Source organism: Bubalus kerabau, chromosome 4, assembly GCF_029407905.1.
Source record: "Bubalus kerabau isolate K-KA32 ecotype Philippines breed swamp buffalo chromosome 4, PCC_UOA_SB_1v2, whole genome shotgun sequence".
NCBI lineage: Eukaryota > Metazoa > Chordata > Mammalia > Artiodactyla > Bovidae > Bubalus > Bubalus kerabau.
In genome coordinates this window covers 180867328-180885544 of record NC_073627.1, presented here as the reverse complement: position 1 = coordinate 180885544, position 18217 = coordinate 180867328, and the positions used below count along the sequence as shown (strand labels likewise).

Sequence of the window (18217 nt, the reverse complement as noted above, 5' to 3'; positions counted from 1 at the left end):
AAGCCGCTATTCTCTGCCCCACCAGCTCGTCTCTCCATTATCAGCCTGTCGTGCAGCAAGCAGAGCGAGCGTGGACTCGTAACAGCGGGGCATGGAACCAGCCCTCCGCCCTCACCACAGGCAGGCACCGCAGGCCCAGGGCTGGTCCCAACCCGGGGCCAGCACCTCGGCTCTCAACCCGCAGAGATGCCCACGGCACCTCCTTTTCAGCAGCAGCGCACCCGCCTCCCTGTAGCCCGCTGGCCGGATGCAGGACACTGTCCAACGCTGAACCCGAACTGCTCCTCGTTCAGGCTCCCCAGTGTCCCACCCCCCGCTGGCCGGATGCAGGACACGCTTCCCTGTCCAACGCTGAACCCGAACCGCTCCTCGTCCAGGCTCCCCAGCGTCCCACCCCCCGCTGGCCAGATGCAGGACACTGTCCAACGCTGAACCCGAACAACTCCTCGTCCAGGCTCCCCAGCGTCCCACCCCCCGCTGGCCGGATGCAGGACACTGTCCAACGCTGAACCTGAACCGCTCCTCGTCCAGGCTCCCCAGTGTCCCACCCCCCACTGGCCGGATGCAGGACACTGTCCAACACTGAACCCGAACCGCTCCTCGTCCAGGCTCTCCAGCGTCCCACCCCCCGCTGGCTGGATGCAGGACACTGTCCAACGCTGAACCCGAACCGCTCCTCGTCCAGGCTCCCCAGCGTCCCACCCCCACAATCAGGGCCAAGGCCAGGGCGCTCCTGACACGGGGCATCACACACACCAGAGGCCCCGGCTGGCATGTCTGGCCTCTGCCCCACAGCTGGGTGCGGACAAGGGGAGGCTGCGAGGGCCTGTTCTCCTCAAGCTCTGGACATGCAGAGCAAACAGCAGCTGGACAAACACCCATGGGATGGACGGATGCGTGCGCCTCCCTCGCCTGCCACGTGTCCCACCGTCCTGAGAGCCGAGCCTGCCGGGCCCTCCAGAACCCAGGCCACCAGCCTCCCGCCCACACAGCAGCCCGGCCGCTTCCCACACCCTGGACTCTTGCACGCTGCCCAGCTCAGGCCCTCAGCAGGCCCTGGAGCGGGAGTCTCCCAGATCTGTGCACACGTTTGACACGCGCACACACGCACTGTCCCCTCTCCTGCAGGCGCTCAAACTGCCCCTCGTCATGGAGCAGCCTGCCCCGCGGCCACGCCCAGCCTCGCAGGGCCCAGGCCTCTCTTGCTGCGCCTCCCGACACTCTCCTCCACAGGGACTGTGTTTACGCGCGCATGTGAGCCAGTGCCCACCCCAAGGTCTAGACTCAGGCCGGTGGGCAGAAACGGCCCAGGACAGAGCCAAGTGGTCATCATCACGTCACATCAGAAACGCAAAACCCGTCTTTAAACGCAGAAGGATACAAAGCGACGGCCCTTACAGTGAAGGTGCTTTTTGTCACTAACACGTATTGGGGACTGGGGGGGCTGGTCAGACTGCGATTGGAAAGTCAGACGTTCCCGGGGACCCGGAACACAATCAAGAGAGAACTGCCCCTAAGCCAGGGTAACAGCAATCCACTCCGGCTGACGCTTCTGGGAGTGTTTCCTAAAGGGTGTTAATTCTGACTTGGGCTTCGAGACATGGGCTGCCACTTGGCTGTCCGTGCTGAATCTGGCCCAAGGGCTTGCCCAGGAGGAAGGTGATGGGGGGTGAGGGGAAGCAGGCCCAGGGAAGGCGGGGACAGACAGGGGACAAGACACAGGGGCAGGACACCCATGTCTCCCGTCCTTCTGTGACCAGCCAGGCTAAAGGCCACCGGACCACATGTGTCTGTTCCTGCCACAAGAGGGACACAGAGGAAGCCCGTCTCATCCCCTCATGCTACAGGCCAGGCCAGGAGCAGGGGCTCCACAGGGAAGCACCCAGGCCTGGGGAACCTCTCCACCCTCGGGGAGCCAGCCCTCCGCTTTCCGGTCAGGACGGAAAAGAGACCTGACCTTCAGCTTCTCTCGAGCTCCCGAGACTCCCCGGCTTCGATGAGGGTGCTTGGTGGCCCTGAACCCAGTCTCCACGTCGAGGACTGAGCGCCCGCCGGGTATGAGCACCAGTGCCCACAGCGGCGGGGACGGCTGGGGCGGGGGGCGCAGCTCAGGGAGAGCTCACGGTCATACCCAGCATCACCACACAGACACTTGGAGGTCAAGAATTCAATTTTTTTGTAATTAGGATTCACATGGAGGCAGAATGGGATGGCATCTTATGTGAACAGTGCGCAGTTCATTACATACCTGAATGCCTTCTCTGTATCTGAGTCTGCTGGGCCCTGAATATTTATCATTTATAACCTTTCTGCTTTCAAAGGGGAGCTAGGAAAGATAGCTGCTTGCTAAATGCATTATGATATAGGTCAAAATAATACTATAAAAAAGGTATATTTTTAAAAAGTTTTACCCAAGTATTTACAATGTAACTTCCGTTAAGACAATAGGTTTAAAAATCACCAGCTGCACTTGGGCAGCTTCTGCCAAGACGACGACTCTAGTGGGGAGAGATGGAAGCAATGCCTATTTCGTCATAACAGATTACCAGTCTCAAAGTCTGCACCCCCGCCAAGTTCCTGCGCTGAAATCCCAGCCCCCAGTGCAACAGTGTCAGGAGGGGGCCCTCTGGGAGATGTTGGGTCGTGAGTGGAGCCGCGTGACGGGGCTGGTGCTCCTGAAAGAGCCCATGTGCCCCTTCACCCCAAGGGCATGCCCCTTCACCCCGAGAGCACTGTCAGGGGATGACGAGCCAGTCCTCACCGGCTGGGTTCCACTCGAAGATGATAAATCACCTCCTTCTTAAGCTCACCTTCTGGGATCAACCTGGCTCCTAGCAACACACGGGGGACTCGATGGAGAGAGGTGGTCTCCCTGCACAGGCAGAGGTGGGCCCTCAGATCCCGAGGAGAACATGTCTTCTCCCTCCACAGGCCCGCGCCCTCCACAGGCAGAGGGGGGCCCTCAGACCCCAAGGAGAACAGGCCTGCGTCCACGGCTGGCCAAGGGACTCTCCTAAGCAGGCCGCTGGTCAGAGGGCGCATTCGCCCCTTCCAGCTGGGGCAGCCCGTTTCACCCGGGGGCTCACGATGCACATGCTGGCCCTCAAGCGAACACAGCTGAACCACGTTGGCTTAAAAACCAACTCTCGGGAAAGTATTTCTGGTCACGTTATATCGGTTTGAGAGTTCATGTCTAGGTGCGCTAGAGAAGAGTCCCAGGGGACTTTCTCATGGGGCTCCAGAGTCCACACAGCTGCACAAAACCTCCAGAGTGGAAGGGAGGAGAAGAACCCCTGCAGAGAATATCTGCGTGGCAAGGGAGGGGGACACTGGAGCTAGGCGTTCGGAAACTTCTGGGTCCGCAGCAAAGAAACCAATTCCCCTGAACCCGACCAGCCCCGGATCCGACACGGGTGCTCGTGGGGTGTCTGGAGGAGGGAGCCCCTGCCTGTTGCCCGGTCCGTGCTCAGGGAGCAGGACGGCCCTGCCCTCTCAGGTGACAGGGAGAGCTGATCTTCAGCAGGGAGAAACAGACACCAACACGCCGGAAGATGTGTTTGGTTCCAAGTCTCTCACAGGAAGGAGCCAGTGCAATGTGTGTGGTAAATAGAGAACTGTCGTCTCCCAGGCGCCCCTCAGAGGGTCCCCTCCTCCGAATCCAGGCCCTCGGCTCCGCCAGGCCACCCCACCCTCCTCCCTGCCCCGGGCTCTCCTCTCTGTCCCCTACTTTGTCTGTGCGGCCTCTCAGCACACTGATGGGCCGCAGGAAGCGAGCGCAGCAACAGGCAATGTATGGAGGAAGAGGGAGGAGGGCACGTCCAGGACGGGCAGGCCTGTGCCTCGGCCGAGTGGTCACCACCAGGAGAGCTGGCGCTGGGCCCGCAGCCCATCTCTGACCACCCCCACCAGCCCCTGCCCTAGGCACCACCGCTGCGGGGGTACTGGGTAGCGCCTGTCGTCCCCGCCCAACCGCGAGCTCCCGGCAGGGCGGGGTCTCCTCCCAACAGGGCAAGGGGCACACGGCATGCAGGCGGCCGGCACGTGGGGCCCTGGGCAGCCCAGTGAGAATGGGAACAGGCTGGGCCTCCACGTCACCCCTGCAGACCCGGGGTGGTAACTGGAGGTGACCCAGCTCCTGGCACAGCGCACAGCCCTCCAGCCTCAGCCGCATCCACAAAGCTGCCTCCATCGATTGAAAGTGGAGATGACGTTAGGACACAGAAGAATGAGAGGGCGCATCAGTTGTGACGAGAACTGGGCCCCGTCCGGCCGTCGAGGGCAGTGCTGGAAACACACCAGGGACTAGCCCGGGAGCAGCACTGACAGGCAGGCCCACCGCAGTGCCGGGGACCCGCTCCCACCTGGAGGCCACGGCACTGCGGCCCCCCAGCCCCCCACCCCCAAAGCCGGCAGCTCTGCAGCCCCACACCGGCGACCCCACCGCCCTCTTGCATGGCCACATCTGACCCGAGGAGCCTAGGTCACGTGCTGTGTCCCAGCCGCAAGGGAAACTGGAAACTTGATTTAATTCCATGAGGGGAAACGGGACTAATAACCTAGGAATTTCCCCCAAATACATGAAGAAAATTCAAAACATGATGAGGCACCACAAATAAGTCCCTGACTTGATTTCTGAGTGATATGCCCTGGGCTTGAGGGAAACTTCCAGACCAGTGAGGGAAACCAGGGAATCCTGGAAGAGCTCCGCCCGTCACACCACCTGACACAGAAACTGAAAGAGGCGACCAACAAGCGTGAGACCTGGGCAAACAGCTCCTGCATGATTTCAAATGGAAGGTTTTTAAATCTTATATAATTACATCAGACTGACTAATGAAGAATAATCATCATAAAACCCCATTACTCAAAACCAACCTGCAGAAACAGTTTTATGGTTTAAGATGGAGACTTTCTGAATTGCCACGCTTTCCCTGTTTTTCTAACAATAACTCGGTAAGGAATGAGTACCGTCTCCAAGCACAGAGGTAAGGACATTGACTGGAATGGCTGAAGTGGCTCAAGGCCGTGGCAGGGAGAGGGCGGGGGGCACATCTGGTAACACGCTGCAGAGGGAGGACCACTTAGGAAACTAAATTCCTATTTTTTAACCAAAGGCAAAATAAAAGACGAAAACAATACAAACAAAAGTATATACGTATATTGAAAACGACACACCTGATGTCAACATCTATTAAGAAAATCTTGAGATAATTATATTTTTTCACTGAGGAGGGCAGAGAGACCTACATAGAAGGTTTCTGTACTTCTCTAGAAGTAGACTTGAAAAGTCATGTATGTAGAGCAAACACCAAGAAAATGATACAAAACAGCATATTCAGAAACATCATAAATAAATGAGATTTCACAAACTGTGGAAGTAACCACAGGAAGGTAAGGAAGGGACAGTGACGAGAAACGAAGGGAAGACACAAAAAACAGACAACAAAACAGCCGCTGCAGCCCAACACATGCAAAACTTAAACACAAACAGTCTCAAAGTGAAAGTCAGCCGCTCAGTCGCGTCCGACTCTTTGTGACCCCACAGGCTGTAGCCCACCAGGCTCCTCTCTCCATGGAATTCTCCAGGCAAGAATTCTGGAGTTGGTTGCCATTTCCTTATCCAGGGGATCTCCCCAACCCAGGGATCAAACCCAGGTCACCCCCACTGCGGGCAGACTCTTTACTGACTGAGTCACCGGGAAAGCCTTAACAGACCCTGAACTTAAAACATAAATAGTCTAGATACACCAGTTAAAAGAGAGCAGCAGGATGAATTAAACACATACACACGCTCCAACAATAAACAGCTCGCAAACAGGCGTTAACAAAACAGCTCGCCTCCAAAAGCGCAGGGCATCCTGGGTAAGAGCGGAGGGAGGGGCTCCCCTGCGGCCGCCACCCGCCCAGGTCCAGGACAGACGCCTTCAGGGGGCCCACACCCCCTTCTCATCTAATGACACCCACGCTGTCTTTAACAGAACAGCAGTAGTAGAGGCAACCCAGGAGAGGATCAGGGAAGACAGAAAGCATCAGTACAGACACACCTCCAGAGAAGTCTGCTCCCCTGACCTGGACGGCACCGGGAGGTCAGGGAAACTCTAGAACATTCCATCTTTAGCAGAGCCCCCATCTCCCACCCCCACCTTTCCCGACACACACAGCCCGGTGCTCGGTGGTGGAGGGAACAGGCTGGCTCAGGACAGGCAGACTGTGACAGGCAGGCAACTGGAAGAATGCTTAAGGAGGAGGGATTAGCATGAAAATCAGCCAGAGAACTGGCAGAGTGCAGCAACCAGGGGAGCAGAAGGGCAGCGTGGGGCCAGCCCACAGAGAACTCGGGGCAGGTGGGACAGCCCCTTACCAGGTACCCGAAGCCCACAGTTACACTTCCTGCTTCACAGACACAGACAGGCCCAGGAGGGCCCCTAAGTGCTCCAGGTCAGGGGAAGACAGGGGGCCAGGACAGGCTCCCAGATGCTCTGGGCTGGTGGTGAAGCCAAATGAGAGCCTGCGTCTGTGCTTTAAAAAAAATCTGTTGTAGGAGTCAAATTACAGTGGTCAAGGTGAGACCTGAAGGCCCAAGCTGGGGCCTGGGCAGGAGAGGAGATGGGAGGTGGCAGGAGGAGTGGGGGGCGAGGCCAGGAAGAGTTAAGCACGTGCATCTGACCCTCACCCCTCACCCTGGGGTCTTCATCAGCGGGCCCAAGCCTCCCTCAGGCTTCCTCTCACTCCCACCCCTCCCCAGTCCCAGCAAGACCTTGGGCCACCCCCAAACTGCGCGCCTGACCATGGGCCCGAGAGGCGCTGGATCCAGGACCACGCAGCGGCCCTTGGTCTGCCGGGCCGTCGTCCTCAGCTCACTGTAGCGGGAGCAGGCAGGCGCGGCAGCAGTATTTCACCGCCGCCGCTCTGTCAGCCCTTCACTGCTCTAATTTCCCGAGGACCCTGTGCCGGCGTGATCTACAGTCTTCCTGACATTTCACCTTCCGCTGCTGAAAAATTCATCTGGTCCTGATGTGGGCTGCTCTCCCCCGCGCGCGGGGGCGCGAGATTGATTCCACTGCTGGTAATACCAGCTGCCACTCAGCCAGCCTTCCCGGGTTGCGGGAGGCGCGGAGCCCGGCGCTTCTAAAAGCCCCAATTCATCGCCCCTGTGTGCACGCTTTACCTGTGTTCTCCATCTTGAGTTCACCTTTTTTTTTAATGCAGCGCCTGTTAGTCTTCCTGAAATTTCACCAGCACACAGAGATTTTTCTCATGTTCAGATACTTGCACCTTTCTTTAAAGACCATCTTCACAGGGTTTTAAGTCTAGCAAGTCGCAGGACCAGAGTGACACGAATACACTGACTGAAGCAGGAGCGGGGTCTCCCACCGTCCTCAGGGTCAGGGCCCCCTCCTCCGCCCCCTCTCGTCCCTCTGAGATTTCGTAAAATTGCAGATCTGACCCCGAAACCGCCTGGCTGGGGGCGGGGGGGCTGGGGTGCATCACTCTGGCCTGCCCTTCCAGTGGCTGCTCCTAACCCCCAGCCTCCTCCGGGAAAGTCCTGCTCTTGCCGGGGGCCCAGACCACATGGTAGTCACCGCCCAGGCCCAGCTGTCTACAGATGCATGCACAGCGCCTGCCCCCCCCACCCCCTCAAGCACAGCGTTTCTCCCGGAGGCCACCAGCTCGCCGCCCGGCCCCTCCCAGGCAGGCCAAGGGGCGGGCCCAAGCCACGCCCACTCAGCCACGCCACCACTGGACTCTTAAGGCCCCGCCCCTTCTAGCCATGCCCCCGCCAGGCTTTCCTCCTAGCCACGCCTCCCCACGGCAGCCCTCCAAGGCCACGTCCACCCCAGCCACGCCCCCACCGGGCTCTCAAGGTCACCCCCCTTACCAGCCACGCCCCCTTCCCTTCTAGCCACGCCTCCCCACGGCAGCGCTCAAGGCCACGCCCTGCTTGGCCATGCCCCCTCCCACATCCCAAACAGTGTCATCAAAATAGAAGGCAGGCCTTCAAGGTCTCACCTCTAGTCAAAACACAACAGCAAAGTGCCTGCAGGGAGGCTTGAGGCGCACCGGATGGGTGGGCTGACTTCTGGAACCCAGGGACACACCGAGTGATGGAGGCTGGTTACTACCTTTGGGTCTGAGAACCTAACCAGGATAGAAGCCCTCCCCAAACCTCTTTCCAAACCTCTCACATAAACAAACGAGTCACAAATCCACCGCTCTCAAGGACTGAACTATTTCCCCCCGACCCACAACTCACGTGCTGAAGTCCTCACCCCAGCACCTCAGAATGTGACTGTACAGGCGGACAAGGCCTTTGAAGAGGCGATTCAGATGAGGTCATTAGGGTGGAGCCCAGACTCGAAAGGACCGCACCCACATGAGAAAAGGCTTTGGGACACAGCCAGGCCCAGAGGGACGACCACGGGAGCAGAAGCCGAGGGGAGGGCCCTCGGGGGACCCCTGGACCTCAGGCTGCAATTGCTCATGCACGTCTGTGGGTTCTGTCGTGCAGACCGGAGCAGATGGAGACTGTGGGCAGGGCAGAGCACTGTGGAAGGAGCAACCTTGAGAAGGTCCAGCCTCACAAAGCCAGGGCAGCTGGTGGCCCCGCCTGCATCTCCGGGAAGAGGGGGGCAGGGGGAGGGGAGCGGGGCAGGGAAGAACAAGGCCAACGACACGGCTGGGGTTGAGGGAGAAATCGGGCACAGGGTTTTTTACAGTCTTACTGGAAAAATTAATTCAAATTGGGCTTTGTCTAAGCACCCCCTCATGGCCTGAAACCTGGAGAAAGGACCATAAACAAGGTGCACTGATAAATGACGGGAGCATGAAGCCGTGAGGAGGTGTCCAGCGGCCAGCCCGGGGGACCACATCTCAGTTAACATCTTCATTTGCAATCTGGAAGGAGCGGTAAACAGCACATTAATTAAATTTCCAGATGATGCTAAATTTGGAGGTGCTACAGGAAGTCAGTGAGGACAGAGAAACGAGGCAGATGGGATCCAAAGAGGTTAGTCAGGAGTGTAAGAAGCAATCCAGGATTCCGTCTCCAAGAAAAGAAGCTAATTAAAAACTTCCCCCATGTTGTGGAACCCCATCTAACTCCCGTCAGACGGCTGCACAAGCACGCTGCAGGCGGCCTTGCTGTCTGAACGCACTGTCCAGGCCCCCATACCCAAAACCGGAAACCAGAAGCAGTGAGCCTGGCGCAGATGAACCCGGCAGTCAGAACCCTCCTCACCTGCATGAGGCCAAAAGTCAGAGGCCTGATGGCTGATGGGAAGCTGCTGTATAACACAGGATGCTCTGTGACCCCCAGAGGGCTGGGATGGGTGGGGACGTTCAAGAGGGAGGGGACGATGTGTACTTACGGCTGACTCACGATGCTGTATGGCAGAAGTCAACACAATATTGTAAAGCAGTTATCCTCCAGTTAAAACTAAGAGGCCAACAGAGGCTCTGGTAACATGGTGCAGCTCACACAACTCGGTGCCAAGAGGAATAACCCCAGCGGGTGTGGGATATTTGGAACAAGCAACGAAATACCGGGTCTGTAAAATATGATCGATTTCTAAAGAGAGAACAAGGCCCTGTGTTAAGATCATTGATCTCATCGGCCTCTAAACGCCAAGATTTGAGCATTATCACAAACATCACTCAAAAGTAGGGACCGTTATGTCTCTGTTCTTGGTGACAAAAACCAACAAGAAGAAAATATCTTTATAACAAGAAGTGTTTACAAAATCCTTGCCCCAGAAACAATGTCCTCGAAGCCTGAAAGGATGTGGGTCAGGGGCTCTGGAATCACCGACGAATCACCGTAGCAAGGTCCTGCTGGAAGTGCGGTAATTCAGGGTTAAACGAGGCACTGGGCACCCCATGCTCCCAGCAGGGTCATCACCACACCAAGATGTGGAAGCCACCCAAGTGCCCATCACCAGGTGAGTGGACACAGGAGGCGTGGTGTGGACACAGAGCGGACCATTACTCAGTGCAAAAAGGAGGCAACCTTCATTAGCAACAACACAGGTGAGCCTGGAGGGCACCGCACTAAGAGGCACCATATGAAGACGAACCCTGTATGAATTCACGTCTATGTGAGACCTAGAAGAAAAAAAACAAAAGAGCTCACAGCTACAGAGAACGGAGCAGTGGTCGCCAGAGGTGGTTTGGGGGGCGTGGAGAATTGGGGGAAAGGGGTCAGAAAGTCCAAACTTTCAGTCATGAGATAAACGGGTCCTGGGATGTGATACACAGCACAGCGCCTCCAGGTGCCAGCGCGTGCTGTGCGCTCAACCGTGTCTGTTCTTGGTGATCAGAGTGTCTGACTCCTCTGCAACCCCATGGACTGCAGCCCGCCAGGCTCCTCTGTCCATGGGATTCTCCAGGCAAGAATACTGGAGTGGGTAGCTGTTCCCAAGACCCAGGGGATCTTCCCAACCCAGGAATCAAACCCATGTCTCTTGCATCTCCTACACTGGTAGGCAGATTCTTTACCACTGCGGCACCTGGAAAGCCCACAATTGACAATACTGTACTGTGTATTTGATGAACGCGCCTGATCTCATCTGAACTGCGTATCTGAAGGTTGCTGAGAGAGCTTCACTGTGTGTGACTCAAACCGTTACGGTGTACACCAGAAATGAACACAGGGTCACATGCCAATTCATCTCAGTAAACCGAAAGAACCTCTAGTAAATCAACTGCCCGCGCCTGGCACCTTAGCATTCAGAGGTGGCTGTCATGTCACCACATTTCCTCACGTGCAGAACGGGATGGTGTGTTGGTAAGAGCCAGCAGCAGTGTGTGACCTGCCCGGCACCCACCATGAGCCGTGGGGTGGGGCTTCGGCCTGAATCTTCCAGGCGAGCACCATGCCCCACGTGCCCGGCGCCGGCCTCCAGCCAGGCCCTCTAATGGGCCACCCCTCAGCCCGGCACCCCTCAGTCCAGGCCGTGCAGAAGCTCTGCTTCCTCTGCGCAGGCAGGCAAGTGGCGGGTGAGCCGGATATGAGCAGGGGTGTGTTCTCTTTGCCAGGGCCACCTTATACTCCTCAATGACAGATGAGCCATTCAGGGGAACAGGCAACAAAGAAACACAGTTTTTTCGGCAAGTAAGAGTTAATCGTATCTACAACCTGAAAGAAACAGCATTGGATCAAAACAGTAACTTGATCTCAAAATAATATTCCACGTGGCTGGTTTCCCATTTCTCACCAGACACGGTGACCCCAGTGAAGGACCTCCACTTGAACCCCAGATGGAAGAGGAGCTGACGAAACATACACCTAGTGATCACGCAGCACACTCACCCCCCATGCACGGCACCCACGGAACCGCAGGCCCTCACCCAGGATCCTGCCCCAGGCAACGTCATCTTTGGGTGATGCTGGTCAGCGCACAGCCCTCCCAGTGAGAAGCCCGTCGGATCTGTTAGCCACAGAGCAAGAGAGCCCAGAAAACCTGTACATGTTAAAACGGGGTGCAGACCATTTCCATTTCCTGCCCTGCTGTACTCAGTCTGGGGTGGAGAGGACACCTGGGGCTGGCCCTGTGGGGACCCCCACATCTGCAGGGCTGGGGTCAGCACAGAGCTCCCGGGGGCTCCCCAGAGACTGCTCTCCCCAGAGAACTTTCTGACTTCTTTTCAACATGCTCATCCTCGGCACATGGATCTGGGGAGAAGACTCACCTCTTGCCTGCTAGCTGAGCACCCACCGCCTGAATGAAAGGCGTTCCCTCTTTCCACATCTCATGTTAAAGTACATGAAAAACTCAGAAGAATGGTGAGTTTAAACATGGGAGTAGCGTGCGTGTCTGGAGCCGGAGACTCGTGCTGCGCCAGTGTGGGGCCCCCAGATGGATCAGCCGGCTCTAAACAGGCCCCCTCCTCCCCAGGTGGGACTCTGACCGAACAGACACTGTCAGCTGTCAAGGGCACCACCCGGAACAGGATCCAGGGCCAAATCCCAACCCTGTCCCCACCAGACACGCAACCTGGACAGTCGTTCAGCCTTCCTATGCCTCGGTTTCATCAGTAAAATGGGAGCGTGACGAGCAGCCGCTCCTTGAAATGTTAAAACAGCGTCTGATGTCCAGGGCCACCAACCTTCATGCCAGCTGCTGCCACTCCTGTGGCTGCTGACAAAGCAGGGATGGTTCTGCTCTAATGACTGTCACGAGCTTACATGCAAGTTATCACTCACCAAACCAGGTCTATAAACCAAACGTGGCAAAATCCATTAAAACCAAGAACATTACAGTCTCCCAAGGCAGCAGAAACAGAAGCCAAAATAAATAAATGGGACCTAATCAAATTTATAAGCTTTTGCACAACAAAGGAGACCATGAACGAAACAGAAACACAGCCTAACAGTGGAGAGAAATACTCACAAATATGCGACTGACGAGGGCCTGGCTCCAAAACATACAAACAGCTCATACAGCTCAACATCAAGAAAATAACCCAATCAAGAAATGGGCAGAGGGTCTAAACAGAAATTTCTGCAAAGAAAACATGTGCTGTGTGCTGTGCTCAGTCACTCAGTTGTGTCCAACTCTTTTCAACGCCATGGACTATAGGCCACCAGGTTGCTCTGTCCATGGGATTCTCCAGGCAAGAACACTGGAGTGGGTTGCCATTTCCTTCTCCAGGGGATCTTCCTGACTCAGACCCAGGGATCGAACCTACATCTCTTATGTCTCCTGCATTGGCGGGCAGGTTCTTTACCACTAGCACCACCTGGGAAGCCTATACAAAGAAGACATACAGACGGCTAGTGCTGCTGCTGCTGCTAAGTCACTTCAGTCGTGTCCGACTCTGTGCGATCCCATAGATGGCAGTCCACCAGGCTCCCCCATCCCTGGGATTCTCCAGGCAAGAACACTGGAGTGGGATGCCATTTCCTTCTCCAATGCATGAAAGTGAAAAGTGAAAGTGAAGTCGCTCAGTTGTGTCCGACTCTTAGCGACCCCATGGACTGCATGCAGCCTCTGTCCATGGGATTTTCCAGACAAGAGTACTTGAGTGGGGTGCCATCGCCTTCTCCGACAGATGGCCAATAGGCACATGAAAAGATGCTCAACATCACTAATTATTGGAGAAATGCAGATTAAAGTTACGAGGTACCACCTCACACCAGTCAGAATGGCCATCGTCAAAAAGTTTACATATAATAAATGCTGGAGAGGGTGAGTGTTGGGGGCCGGCGTGAGGCACTCCGCCCATGGCAAAGGTCATGAGGAAGGAGGCTCAGCATACGCAAAGGCAGGATCGAGCCTCAGGATTCCCCCTGGAAATTCTCGAGCATCTACCCCCATAACCAGAGCCTGCCTACTTTACTACTTTGTACTCTCCCCTACACTTCTGACTTTACGGGGGGCTGTCCCCCACCACCTCTTTCGGAGAAGGAGTTAACTTAGAGCTCCAGTTAATAATAATTCCTGGGCGTGATAGGAGTGTTTCAACCTACAAACTCCTCTGAAGGTTCTCTAGCCTGCCTGACAGGTTTGTCCGGCCACATGTGATTGCTCACAGCTTCCCAACCGTGAGAGGCACGAGATGCTTTAAACCTTCTAAAAACAGGTTCCTTAGAGAAGTTAGAAAACTATTAGTATAAGTATAGTGGGCTGATTAGAAATTGTATTGGTGAAGGGTTTTTCATTTGTTGAGCCAATGTTTACTGCTAAGTCTCCACATCCCCTGCCCTTATACACATTAATGAATATATAGAATAAGTATTAACCTTTGATATAAATCACGTTAGACCGTAGGCCAAATAAATTCTTTCCTTAACTAAAACCCACTACACCCTCACCCTATAGGAATGTAACTTTATTTGGGTGGCGTCTGTTTTAAGAATAATCACCCCTGGAGAAATAAGTGTTGACTGACCGCCGTCACAAGGAGAGGGTCCTAAATTTGTCAGCAGGTCCCCTGGCCAGAAGATGATGTAACACCCCTAAGACCTCTGTATACATTTGTATGAAGCACCTGACTTTAATAAAAGTCAGGACTGCTGTCCCCACGTGACTTTTGTATAACATCTCAGTGTATAAAAACAGACTCTGGAAAATAAAGAATTGGGATCAGTTTCTCGAAATACTGGTCTCCCCATGTCGCTCTCTCTCTCACTCTGGCTGAGTCTCCATCTGGAGCACAGAACCCGCCATGCTTACTAATTATGCCTGGGCTTCTAAGATCCGACCCGGGAGGCCTCAGTGTCTCCTCTCCTTTGGGAGAACGGAGGGACGCCTGCGGCCTCCGTAAGTGGTGCAAGCTTCTTGTCTTGAAGTTTTATTGGTCTCCCGCGTAAACCAAGCTACTCAGCCTCTTTTCTCCACTGAATTTTCCTACTGAGCTATCCTCATTCTATTATTCTTTATATCTTTGATAAATAAATAAATAAATAGGTCGCTGACGCCGTCCCCGCTTCGAATACCCTGGATCAGCCGGGGCTGGAAAAAAGGGAACCCTCCTACACTGTTGGTAGGAATGTAAATTGGTGCAGAAGTATGGAGAACAGTAAGGAGGAAGTCCCCCAAAAAACTAAAACTAGAATTATCATATGATCCAGCAATCCCACTCCTGAGCAGATATCTGGGGGGAAAAAAACCTCTTAATTCGAAAAGATATATGCACTTCAATGTTCATCACAGCACTATTTACAATAGCTAAGACATGAAAGCAATCCAGATGTCCATTGACAGATAAATGGATAAAGAAGATGTGGTATGTATACATAAAGGAATACTGCTGCTACTGCTGCTGCTAAGTCACTTCAGTCGTGTCTGACTCTGTGAGACCCCAGAGACGGCAGCCCACCAGGCTCCCCTGTCCCTGGGATTCTCCAGGCAAGAACACTGGAGTGGGTTGCCATTTCCTTCTCCAAGGCATGAAAGTGAAAAGTGAAAGTGAAGTCGCTCAGTCGTTCACAACCCCATGGACTGCAGCCTACCAGGCTCCTCCATCCATGGGATTTTCCAGGCAAGAGTACTGGAGTGGGTTGAAGGGAATACTACTCAGCCATAAAAAAGAATGAAATAATGGCATTTGCAGCAACATGGATGGACCTGAAGATTATCATACTAAGTGAAGGAAGTCAGAGACAAATATCATATGATATCACTTATATGTGGAACCTGAAATATGATACAAATTTTTTTATTTACAAAACAGAAATAGACTCACAGACACAGAAAAAAATACATATAGCTATCAAAGGGGAAAAGGTGGGAAGGGATAAATCAGGAATCTGGAATTAGCAGACACAAACTACTATGTGTAAAATACACAAGGTCCTACTGTGCAGCACAGGGAACTATATATTCAGTATCTGTTGTAATAAACCTAATGGAAAAGATTATGAAAAAGAATACATACATACATACGTATAACTGAATCACGTTGCTGCACACCAGAAACCAACACATTGAAAAGCAACTATAATTCAATAAACAATTTTAAAAGTAACAAGACCATAAAGCCGGCACAGCCTCTGTTCCTGCTGGGGACCTAGAAATTGGCAGGTGAGCTAAGTTATACCGCAGTTCGGTTCCTGTCGGTGCTTACAAGGAGGAGGAGGAACTCCAGCCCCTGAAGCCCACACACACCCTCTCGGAGTGATAAAAGGCCACACTTCCTGCCCATGGTCGCACCCATTCCACATAGCAGGTCACTGGGGAGAAGCGAAAGGTTTCAGGCCTAAGAAGTGGCTCGCTGCACCAGCCAGGGCACTGGGACCCCCTGGGTCACCTTCACCCCTCAGAGGAGCCGGCTCGGGCCTGGGGCGCTGCTGCGGCCCGGATCACCCCCACAGGTCCAGTGTGGACAGGGGGGATGCTCGACTGCAGGCCGAGGGAAGAGGAGGCCGTCTCTGGAGGGACACCCGCCAACCCGTCGGCAGGAGACAGTGGCTGGACCTGGAGGCCACCTGCAGGGAGGAGGGCCGGGGAGGGAAGGGCGGGTGATCGCGAAGCACTTTCGGCGACACAAGAAGCCTCCGTCCCCTAAACAGAGGCCCCGCCTAGGCCACGCCAGGCCGCCCGAGCCAGGCAGAGAGCCATCCTACAGACCAGCCTGCGTCTGCCTGCCAGACATGGAGACCTGTCTGAAGGACCCCGTGAATCCGGGGGTCAGCAGATGCAAGCGCTTTCCTTCCCCTTCGGAAGCACGACGCTCACTGGACACGACACGTGACACTTTGATTACTGAGGAGCGAACGTGGTTGATGCTGTGACTCCCAGCACCCCATGCCTGGCCCTGGCAGTTTTGTGCCCTGAATCCAGGAGCCCCAAGCAAGCTCCACACGGAAGACGGTCCCAAGAAATTACTACTAACACGGCTCCCCCTCCAGCACCCGGGCACTGAGAAATAGTTCCCCAACTCACAGGTGACAGCTAAAGTTAGAATCAGCTCCCTATCGATAGCATGGGGGGCACACATTGCATCTGTCTCCAGTCCTCCCGTGACACCAATGGGCGCTGGATGGGTGGGAGGGCGGCTTGCTCGGAGAAAGTGTCTGAACGTCAAGGTTACTTCAACCTACAGCAAATTCGCTATCATTTTCCAAGACAGAACAGAACTCTGCAAGATGCTGTCTACCTGCAGGTTGTAGTGACGTAGGCTGTACACACGGTAAAGGGTCCCAGAGACTGGAGGGCGATCGGCGGGTCGGGCGGAAGCCCGTGGAGGCACGTAGCATGCAGCCCGCAGTCCGCATGCGCAGTGAGAGGCGTGGCTCCCAGACCCTGACCCGTCACCCTCTGGCTGTTTCACACGCACAGAGATGGTGAGAAAGACGCAAGCCCACCGCCCTCTGAGGGTGCGGGAGAGTGAGGGTGAGTGTGGCTGCCCCCCAGTGGAGACCCTCAGGTTCATCCCTCCCCTGCCTCGGGGTCAATGCTCAGGGCACAACTGTGGGTCCAGCTTCCTTTCTTGGGCTCTGGACTGTAATAGCCGCTTATTCCAGTCTCCATCCACCCACAGTGTAACAGCTGCTCTGTGAAGCAGCACTGCCCTGAGCGCACAGCTTAGGGACCACACACCCACCCCTCCACAGACAATCAGACCCCCGGGACACGCACTCTCACTGGAGCAGGCGGTCCGCGGGCACCCAGACCCCCGGGGACACTCACTAGACCCCCGGGACACGCACTCTCACTGAAGCAGGTGGTCCGCGGGCACCCAGACCCCCAGAGATACTCACTCTTGTTGTAGCAGGTGGCCAGCACGCCTTTGTCTGCGGGGCTGGCACTAATGTGCCAGATCTCCCCCGCCTGATGCAGGAGCACATTTTTATTGATAATGTTGTTCTCGTCGTCAAAGTCTATGACGTGGATCTACAGACACAAGGAAAGAGCCGGTCAGAAGCTCACACACTTCCCACTCGCCTTCACAGACCACAGAGACCAACAGGAGAACCAAACGCACCTTGGACACCTTTACCAGTTCCATACTGCGCTAACAGCGTTCATTCTACACGCGCCTCTGACTCTATGCCTCTCAGAAGACAAGTGTGAAATCCCTGCCAAGTATTAAGCCTGCGAACCCAGAACCCCATCCCCGCCACGCCCAGCCCTCCAGAGGGGAGACGGGGACGGCTCCGACCCCCGCCCCGCACGTGGCGCAGGCAGGCCACAGCCGGTGTCACGGCCAGAGCCCCCAGGAGGGGGCCGCCCGCCGCGACCGTCCCAGGCCTGCAGCTCGGCTGATCGGAGCAGGGCGCTGCTGCCTGCCGAGGACCAGGCTTAGCCCCGACCGGGCCCCTCCGCAGTGGACACAGCTCATGTTGGAAGCAACGGAGGACGGAAGGGGTGAGAGAGTGCTGCAGGTCAGGTCAGCACCGCTTAAAACGCTTCCTAAAAACAAGGCCGACAGCCGTCGACACCTCTGGTCATGTAGCGGAGACGACAGCATCGTGTTTCAGCCACTGAAGGAAAAGCTGAACGTGCTGGTGCCGCACTCTTCCGGATAATTTCTGGAGGATGAAAATGATGCCCACATTCACTCTCTCAGCAACAGTCAAGTCACTGGGGAAAATACAATTTACAGTTTTTGAAATCAATTTATACTGATAATCATGGATCTGCACAAAGACCTATATCCAATCAGGAATGTTCGCCATGGCACTGACTGTCATAATGAAACACACAAGCCACCTATGTGCCCAGCAACGGGGAACTGTTCAGGTGAGCCGACTGTAATACAACACTGTGAAGCC

General features: G+C 55.2%; 1 protein-coding gene across 2 annotated transcripts in view; it reads right to left on the bottom strand.

Moving 5' to 3' along the window:
- The window catches only part of EIPR1 (EARP complex and GARP complex interacting protein 1), a 67546-nt gene that overhangs the window by 35384 nt on the left and 13945 nt on the right, over window positions 1-18217 (bottom strand). The window contains exon 3 of one of the 2 annotated variants that reach the window (XM_055579544.1): window positions 17204-17336. The exons of the other annotated variant lie outside the window; for it this stretch is intronic. Within the exon in view, the coding sequence (XP_055435519.1) occupies window positions 17204-17336 (133 nt within the window). The remainder of the gene's footprint in view (window positions 1-17203; window positions 17337-18217) is intronic. 2 annotated transcript variants of the gene reach the window in all.